General features: G+C 45.5%; 2 protein-coding genes and 2 pseudogenes across 2 annotated transcripts; 1 reads left to right on the top strand and 3 right to left on the bottom strand.

The window, feature by feature from the left end:
* Positions 1-1,904, bottom strand: LOC115482977 (26S proteasome non-ATPase regulatory subunit 5-like). Its single transcript, XM_030223591.1, is given in 3 exon segments — positions 1-573; positions 646-1,665; positions 1,667-1,904. Coding segments are annotated over 3 exon segments (1,497 nt in total). The 5' UTR covers positions 1,783-1,904; the 3' UTR covers positions 1-212.
* Positions 1,905-2,431: 527 nt separating this feature from the next.
* On the top strand, positions 2,432-4,292 carry LOC115482976 (annotated as a pseudogene).
* Positions 4,293-5,179: 887 nt separating this feature from the next.
* Positions 5,180-6,947, bottom strand: LOC115482978 (cleft lip and palate transmembrane protein 1-like protein; the record flags this gene model as incomplete). The annotated part of the gene is given in 4 exon segments (XM_030223592.1): positions 5,180-5,473; positions 5,475-5,936; positions 6,008-6,454; positions 6,457-6,947. Coding segments are annotated over 4 exon segments (1,653 nt in total), but the record flags the coding sequence as incomplete, so codon positions are not given.
* A 1,068-nt stretch (positions 6,948-8,015) lies between these two features.
* On the bottom strand, positions 8,016-9,886 carry LOC115482975 (annotated as a pseudogene).
* Between the last annotated feature and the right edge of the window lie 3 nt (positions 9,887-9,889).

The following is a 9,889-nucleotide window of genomic DNA, read 5'->3' as shown; positions in this document are numbered from 1 at the left end:
ATTTGGAATTTTGGGCACAGTTCGCAACTGCAAAATGAAAATAACATTTGTTTTCTCCATCTCCCGCTTCCTCTCCTTCTACTTCTACTTCTAGTTCTAGTTCTAGTTCTCCTTCTCTCTCTCTTTGTGTCTCGATGTTAAAATGTGGTGTCGACTAAACTCTTATATATTATATAGAAGAAAGTGTTTTATAGTAGCTGCTACTGCTACAGCTACTGGGGCTCGGTGGCTATGTTAACTTCGCTCTGTATATGATATGGTCCCTCGTTCACATAGGCGGTAAAGCGAACAATCTCTGTCGCTGAGAACTCATTGCTGACGGAGAGCTGTTCCATGATTTGCCACTTAAGATACTTGACATCCTTGTGTAGATCGTGTTGACGTGAGAGCAGAAACTCAATGGCACCGCCCGTGCACTGCACAGCCTTGCAGCCCCATTGATATTGGCAGAGGGTCTTCAGCAGACCCAGCGCTGCGAGCTGTAAATCGGGAAACGGAGTTTGCAGCAACTCCATAATGTGATTCACTTGCTGGCCGCCAGCAAAGCATTCATACCAATTCTTTAAGATGACACTGCAATTTGAAGACACATAGAGAGAAAAGAGAGATTAGTTACAGCTATATAGAGTCTCAATTGCAGCTCACCTCAGCTCCTGGCTGACTGGCGTATTGATTGTATAGATAACATCCAGCGAGTTGAGCATGCGTATTTTCAGTGGCGGCGATAAACTCTTCGTGTAGGCAGAGTATTTGCGTAACATCTGCTCCATGGCCGGCTGAAACTGAACATGCATTAGCATCTTGCCCTGCACTGTGCTTGCCAGGTTGGCCAACGTGTCCATGGCAGTGGGCAGCACTGTCTCATCGCCCGATGCCAGCAGATCGAATAGGCAGGCCAGCATATGTGGATAGCCGGTGATGATCTTTTGCGGCTGGACAGCAGCAATTTTGCCAAAGAATTTCATAATACTCGGTATGAGTAGCGTATCCAAGGGATTGTCCTCGATGTGCTGCACCCGACTGCTGATAATGTCGAAGACGCGGCGTCTCTCCATATAGCTTAGGCCGTGATTCTGTTCGGCCAACGGCACAAGTATCTCCATTACGCTCGCCTGCAGCAACACATCGTCGTTGTCCAGCTCACTTAACGCCGCATCCAAAATGAACTCTACTGAGGACAGGGAGTCGGCGCTACGCTTGGCTAACATGACGCCTAGCTCGTAGGCGCGACAGCGCACTACCTCGTTCTGCTTGAGCAGCTGCACGAGCTTCGACTGTACGCTTTCGTCATTCAGCCCTTGGTCGAGCACAATGGTCAGAATGTTGATGGCAGCTGTGCTGCTTTGTGTCTCTGGCTGCTGGAGTTCGTCGAGCACATAGACAAGCAGCTCATTGCTGGGCAGCGGCTGAATTTGCATGGCGCTGGCTTGTTGGCGGCGCAGCTCCTTTAGCAGAATGTTCAGTACCAGGGAACGCAGTGCGGGATTCGAATGATGTAGAGCCGGATTAAGCAGCTGCGGCAGATTGGCATCGCTGGTGTCCAGCTGCAATTGCTCGAGGCAGCTACTCATGAAGTCGGTGCACAGATTAACCAGTGGCTCCTTATCCGTACCCTCGACAACGGCGCATTCGTAGAGCGCCGGCGCACGCAACAGCAGCTCAATTTTTTCGCGGCAGGGCCGATTGTTTGTTGATTTTCGTATACATGCTGGTGAGCGTCTCCAGGCGCTTGCCCTTTGCATTTAGCTGACGTAAATTGGTTTGCCACCATTCTTCCTCCATGTTGGGATCTTTGCTTGACTTTTTAGACGTACTCAAAAGCAAGATTTGATTATTGAATGAAATTAAAACAAATCAAGCAACAGTCTACTTATCGATATAAATTGGGACTGTCGATTAACGCCAGTCACGGTCACTGTGTGACCGTTTATGGCACGCAGTCAAAATACTTAAAAGTACCGAAAAACATTCACATATTTAGTGATAAGTACTTAATAAAGTTTCAAGGGATACCTTAAATATATATAGATATATTAATATAAATCATTTATTTTGAATTAAGTACATATTATTTTTATCAAACAAATGTAAAATGTTTCTCACAAATATTGTCCAATTAGTATATATCATAAAAAGTGAACAGAATTCACTTCTGCATCGATATATCGGTAAGCCAATATTTATTTCATTTATTTAAAACTGATATATTCAGATTCACTTTTAGAATGGGCTGAATAATATTTATTCCCAACAACTTTAAATGTTAAACAAAAATATTTAATATTACCGCAATCGATCTATCGTTATTTTAGTATTTATTGCAACTATCGATAGGCACAGTATATATTTTACAACCCTAAGTACGACGCCATTTTACAAATAGTTTTTTTATGTGACGCAGCGTTGTTGTAATCAAAAAATTGTATTTTTCGTGGATTGCAGCAAGTGCAAAGGTGAAACAGAATTAAAGATGTCGCAACGATTTGCGCCAGGCCAAGCGCCGGTGCAGTCGCGCTATCAGCCGCCACCTCAGGCCCCCGGAATGCGTCCTATCCGCCAGGCACCGGCTCAACTTTCCCGGTAAGTGAGAAAATCAAATCATCGATTAGTCTCAATTTCACATTAAGTTAAATTAACAACTTTGTTTTGCTGGGCAGCCTCGCGGATTTCCGCTGCATCCGAACACAACGCAGCCAGTACCAGGGAGCGTTGCCGCTCCAGTTGGACCCGGACCCGCCCTGCTGCAGCGCACCACCCAGCCCACTTTCCAAAGCGGTTGCGCGGCAGCGGCTCGGGTGGTGGTGGTGGCGGTGGCAGCAAGCGATCAGCCGAATCGCGCAGCCTGAACAGCGGTCCCAACAAGGGTGAGTTTGTTGCTGGCGCCAAAAAGAAGAAGAAGCTGGCAGACAAGATATTGCCACAGAAGGTGCGGGATTTGGTACCAGAGTCGCAGGCCTATATGGATTTGCTGACATTTGAGCGCAAGCTGGACGCTACCATCATGCGCAAACGTTCTGGACATACAGGAAGCACTCAAGCGACCAATGAAGCAGAAGCGCAAGCTTCGCATCTTCATTTCGAATACATTCTATCCGAGCAAGGAGCCAAGCAACGATGGAGACGAAGGCGCCGTTGCGTCATGGGAGCTGCGTGTCGAGGGACGGTTGCTGGAGGATGGCAAAGGGGATCCCAATACAAAGATCAAACGTAAATTCTCATCGTTCTTTAAGTCGCTGGTCATCGAGCTGGATAAGGAGCTATACGGACCGGACAACCATCTGGTCGAATGGCATCGCACACACACCACCCAGGAGACGGACGGCTTTCAGGTGAAGCGGCCCGGCGATCGTAACGTGCGCTGCACCATCCTGCTGCTGCTCGACTACCAGCCGCTGCAGTTCAAACTGGATCCCCGGCTCGCTCGACTGCTGGGCGTGCACACACAGACGCGACCGGTAATAATATCGGCGCTGTGGCAGTACATAAAGACGCACAAGCTGCAGGATGCCCACGAGCGAGAGTATATCAATTGCGACAAATATTTGGAGCAGATTTTCAGCTGTCAGCGCATGAAGTTTGCGGAGATACCGCAGCGTCTTAATCCGCTGCTCCATCCACCAGATCCGATTGTGATCAACCATTTCATTGAGAGCGGAGAGGAGAACAAACAGACCGAGTGCTAAGACATAGACGTGGAGGTGGATGATACGCTCAAAAACCAAATGAATAACTTTTTGATGAGTACCGCCAGCCAACAGGAGATCCAGGGGTTGGACACCAAGATACATGAGACGGTGGATACGATCAATCAAATGAAAACGAATCGCGAATTCTTTCTCAGCTTTGCCAAGGATCCGCAGATGTTCATACATCGCTGGATCATTAGCCAGACGCGGGATCTCAAGGTAAGGCTAGATACTCGAATTATTCGCAGAAACAATTCTATTAATTTTGTATTCTTTGCCAGCTCATGACCGATGTGGTGGGCAATCCGGAGGAGGAACGTCGCGCCGAGTTCTACTATCAGCCCTGGACGCATGAAGCTGTATCGCGCTACTTCTTCACCAAGGTCAATCAGAAGCGCGCCGAACTGGAGCAGGCACTGGGCATACGCAATGGCTAAGCTATGGATTGAGCAGTTGTTCCATCAATGTCCATGTCGCATGTAGTACGGCAAACTCTTTTTTCCTTCGGCAGTTTAGTTTAAGCCCTAAATGCTACACACCCTATACATATATATATATATATACTATATAAATAATTCTATCATTTTTTTGCCAACAACAACAAAATCAGCGACAGCCGCTCTAAACAAAAATAAACAAAAAATGTAATAAAACAATTGAGATTATTGAGATATATAGATCGAATCCATGAATTGATGAATATAGCTCGTCTTCGTCTCCATTGACAATTGGCTAAGATGTTTCGTAAGGGTATAGACTATATATATTTTATATACACTTTGTAATTTTGAAGTTGGCTAGACAAGACTACTTCTGAATTTACCAGTGATTGGGATTATTGTAGTTTCTATAGTTTCTGTATGAAAGGTAGACTTGGACAACATCTGAACGCTTATTGTAAAGAAGCTGACAAAGCCATTAGAGGCTTATAAGCTAGCGACGTAGAACTTTCTGAACCAGCTGGGTCGTCAAGCTAGGCTTAAATCTAAAGCTAGACATAGTCTAGAATCTGACAGTTTTGGAGCTGCATAATCTAGGATTTCAATGTCCGACAATTGCTGAATTTAAAAACGTTTTCTCAATCTGTCGGTCGTCTTTGAACAGTCTATGTTAGTTTTCGAGGTGCTGCTGCTGCATCAAGTGGTGATATAATAGACTAGCTTGTGCTCTCCGGATAGCAGGCATCTCACCTGCAGAGGTGTGTTATGCATAAATAAATACGTGATGGTAAATTTGATTATTTGATGATGCTTGCATTTGCTACATTAAACAGTTACATGTGAGCGTGTGTGTGTTGTGTGTGTGAGTGTGACTGTGAGTGTGAGTGTGTGTGTGTGTGTGTGTGCGTGTGTGTGTGTGATGTATTACAGCCTAAATAAATCGACGGAATGTACAACTGCATATCAATGGATAAATGCATTAAAGCAGTTGCTTCTCTCTTTCTCTCTGTCGCCTCTCTCTGCGTCTGTGTATTCTGTATCTCTGTATCTTTGGCTAATCCCGTTGGGATGTGCGTCGGCGCGATTAGATCGTGTTGGCTCTTCAATGGCCAGGCCCGTATCGACGCGTGTCTTATCCACAGGGTACAGCCAGCGCTGGTAGAGATAGATGAGGAAGACAATATCGTCGCGCAGACAGGCGACACGATGGGCCGTTGGCATTGTGATGATGAAGGCAAAGAAGTCATCGATGAACGTGTTGAATGCTTTGTACATGAAGGCGCGCCAGGGCAGCGCGGCCACAGACTTGAGCTTGTAATTGACAAACAGTTGGGCAGCATGAACATGAAAGAAAGCCAAATGCGTAGACTCCATTCACAAGCGAGTTGAGCGTCCAGCTGTACCATGACCGATGCGGCTGATAGAGCAGCGAGTAGGCAGCGCCGCCCAGACACAGTGGATAGAGCAGATAGCTTAGATAGCGCATGCCCTCGCGATCGAACTGCTGCGTCTGCTGCTCGGCCAGCTGGCCGGGCTCTGGCTGCTCAGACTCCTGCAGTTTGCGTGTGATGAACGATGTGAAACTGAAATGCAGGCGCAAGATCTTCTTGCACTTCCACAGCTCGATCAGCGTGCCTAGGCCGACGGGCACAATCACCAAATAGGAGGTCTGCTCGTCCAGCAAATATAAAAAGATGATGAACTGCGAGAAGGCGCGCCACAAGGTGGTTCGTGTGGATAGACCCTCATAGGATTGCTTCTTGCGCCAAAAGGAGACATCGTTCTTGAAGCTCAAGAAGTCAAACAGCATCTGCAAGCGACAAAGGAGCAAGTGCATCAGGCAAATCTCCCTCTCTCTCTCTCTCTCTATCAGCTACTTACATGCACGCTGGATACAAAGATAGTGCCACAGAGCAGATATACGTTCGTATCGGAAAATATGCCTTTGACCTCGTCAATGTCCTTCTCGGCAAAGCCAATGGACTGGAGGGTCTGTGTGGCATGCTCCATGAGCAGCATCAGTCGCAGCTTGCCCACGCCAACGGGCTTGTAATGGAAGCTAAACGTAAATTCGGTGGTGTTGCTGGTCACTGGCACCAGATGCTTCAGTCTCGTATTGAACATATCCGTCTGCACGATGGGCAAAATCTGTTGCATGCGATTCACTCGGATCAGTGGCGCCAATTCGGGCGGCAAGTCCGCTTGGGATAGAGCGAATGCATCTGTTAGCAGCGTCACATACACATTGGAGCGTATATGTGTGCTGGGCAGATCTGCGTTGACGTTTGTCCTCTTCTTCTTTTCACCTGCTGCTGCTCGCTGGGCTCCGGCTTATCCTTCTGATTGATCAGGTTGAAGGCCTCGGCACGTGGCACCATATAATCACAGAGATTAAGCGTATGCACCACTGTGGGTCCATCGCGTTTCAAGGTGCGCCATTCGAGGGGCTCACCCTCCAAGGCCAGCACCACATGCAGATACAGGGTGCCATTCCGTCGCGTCTTGAGCGGCACATCGAGCTGAAAGTCGTGATCGAAGGCTTGCGCATAATTGAAACGTTTCGCCTTATACACATCATGCACTTCACTGGCGATGGGGTTCCGGTTCTGCGAAGTGAACAGGGCCAATTGCAAGCGCGGACGCTCGGTCAGAAAGGACGTGTAGCAGGGGGAGCTGCTGCATTGTAGCGTCGTAAATAACTGTGACATTTGGTAGATCGAATTTAGGATGTAGGCTAAGAACGCCACGCCCACCAGCGTCGAGATCGAAGGCAAGGCCATGACGTAGCACGGATCCTAGCCAAGTGTGGGTCCAGCACTGACTGGAGTCTCCCTTTTTTCCTAGAGTTCTTGCAAAACTCCGCCAAAAGCTACGTCAGTGAAAGCAACTTTTTTCTTTTTTAATTAATGGCCAAAAATGCCGGCGTAGCTTAGTAGTTCCAGTGTTGTGAAACGCGTAAATACTTTAGACAAATGGCGCAAGTTTATGCCGCGTCCGGGTAAGTTTTAAAACTAAAGAATAACGGCAGCTTTGTAATTTAAAAAAAAGATATACAAATAACTAAAAAATCAAATATCGTATACATTTCAGATTTAAGTACTGCTGACAATAAATGTTAACACATAGTTTGAAAAAAGAAACGACATTTCAAGGAGCTTAATTCAAGAACAAAAAGTACTAAAAAATACCAAAAATAATGACTGCCTACTAAATACTCCATTGAAATTATGTGAAACTGTTCAAATTATTTAAACGTGATATATGAATAAAAAGTTCTATTTCATTGCTATATCGGTACATTTTTATCGCTACAATTTTACAGCAGCTTATATAAAATTTGAATAAATTCAACAAAATTGTTCTATTGTTTGGTACAGCACGTATCTACATTAGGTACACTTACGGTATATGCAGCCCTGGTTTGGGCAAATCTTTCGTTCAGTTATAAGACCAAGTGCAATTGACAATCGATCAATTTAGCCGCCAAACCAATATACTTAAAGTTGAAATTCAAATATAAATTTTCCGTTTTTTAATTTTTATTTGGTAGCAGTTTTATTTAAAAGTTTATACATATTACACATGTATATATATATTTAGTAAATATATACAATATGAACTTGTAAAATTAGGTACTAGAGTTGAATTTTTTGTCGTTTTTTTTTTATTTTTATAATTATAGCTATTAAGTACTATTTATGTTTTCGTCACACACAAAAATTCCAAACCTTTGGAATAAATTAAACGACTAAAATGTACACATTACGAAACAAAAAAATGTAAAGTATATATATATATATATATATATATATATATATATATATATATATTGTTAAAAATCTGTGATAAAAAGTGTATTAGCAAATAGAGGATGTTAATAAAACAGAAGGAATCGAAATGAGAGGTTATGTATGAACGATCGATGCTATAAATATGTGGACAATTTTGGTTGAGAATGTAATAGTAAGAGATAGAGAGAGATGATGGAAGTGTTCGCTATATGGTATATATGTATGTATATGGTAGATATATATTTAGTAGATATTCGCATAAATAAAGAAGGGAGAACCCGGACTTAGGCGAGACGTTTTTTTCGACTAGGTGACAAGATTTTGAGCATTGTAACAACGGGCGCCTCGAACGACATCGAGACGACAAAGGATAGGAAATAGGAGGCGACCGTCAGACCAAAGAACATGACGACCTGCCGAGAGAAAGAGAGAGAAGAGAGACATAGATAGATAGGTATATGTAGAACGAAAGGGAAAGAAAAATATGAGGGAGTTCTACTTACCATCATATCTCCGCCCAGATGGAGCGGCGCATCCGAATTGAGCGCCATGGAGCGTATGACAATGGGATGCACCAGGTAGGCGCAGTAGGTGACACGGGAGAACGGATAGAAGCAGGGCGCCGATAGCAGCGAGTTGATATAGCCGCCATAGCCCGTTGAGCAGGCGATGGTTATCCAGGCCAGCGACAGCGCCCAGGCCGAATGACTGAGCGAGCTATATGCGGCCGCTGTAAACTGTGACAGATCGGCCCGGTATAGACCAAAGACCAGGACGAACAGATTTAGCATTGCCAGCGTCCAGGCTGTGGCAACTGTTAGTCGTGGCAAACGAATCTTGCAATGGTGCGAAACAGTATCCAGCCGACAGCCATGCCAATTAGATAGGGACCCAATCTCGTCCAGGGCTTATCGTAGATTTTGTCGAAGAGCGCCAGTGGATCATCCGTATTGGGCCTGTGATTGTTCGTGAAGGCAATCACCGCTGTGGTTATCCAGGACAGCACCAAAAACACCAATGTGGTTATAGCCGATAGCTTAAAGTGACGTACGCCCACAATTAGGATTATAGCGCCGATCATATAGAACTGCGTGTCATTCGCCAGATACCAGCTCCACAGCATGCACTGTAAGAGAAAGAGAAAGGGAGACAGAGACGGAGAGAAAGACAGAGAAGGGGAAACAGAAGATTAGTGGGGCTTATGAGGGAAGCTAGCGAGAGGTACTTCGAGGGATCGCGCCAGAGATCTCTCGATAGGTCGTGTGAGAGGCCATTGGATGGCCCTTCGAGGGATCTATCGAAGGATCTACTGAGGGATCTATCAAGGGATCTGTCTAGGGATCCATCGACGAATCTATCGAGGGATCAGTCAAACGATCTGTCGAGGGATCTATATTCGGACCAATCGAAGAACTTCTCGAGTGCTTTATTGGCGATTTACCCACCATCTCATCAACGGGAAACAGCGTATTGATATAGAGAATGTTGCGCCACCAATAGTCCGGACAGGTCACATGGTCCATTGTTGGTGGATCGAATATAGAGTAGGCAGCCAAATATCTCATTGTCACTTGGACCACACCCAGCACGAACAGGTAGGGAGCAGTGAGTCGCATGAAGCGATAAGCAACTAAGCCAAAAAAGTGAGCGGTGCCCGCTGTGAATTCATTGGCGCCCTTGCTCAGCTTGTTAAGTTTGCCCTTGGCATTCGTGCGGAAATACAAATAGGAGATCAGAAAGCCGCTGATGAAGAAGAAGGTATCACGCTGAATGGTCCATTGGTGATGCTTGAAAGAAGAAATTCTGTTCGACCTCCTTGCGCATCTCCATGTTGTCCGAGTATTTGAAGACCACAATGCACGTGTGTCCGAGGACGACCAAAGCCATGCTGAAGGGAGCGCAAGCCATGGATACAGGGTATTGTATCGGCGCCAACATTGCGATCACAGATGGCATTGAAGTTCGTAATTGC

The sequence above is a fragment of the Drosophila hydei genome, unplaced genomic scaffold (genome assembly GCF_003285905.1).
Source record: "Drosophila hydei strain 15085-1641.00,03,60 unplaced genomic scaffold, DhydRS2 tig00000239-arrow-arrow-pilon, whole genome shotgun sequence".
Classification (NCBI taxonomy): Eukaryota; Metazoa; Arthropoda; class Insecta; order Diptera; family Drosophilidae; genus Drosophila; species Drosophila hydei.
This window is presented reverse-complemented; position numbering and strand designations above follow the sequence as displayed.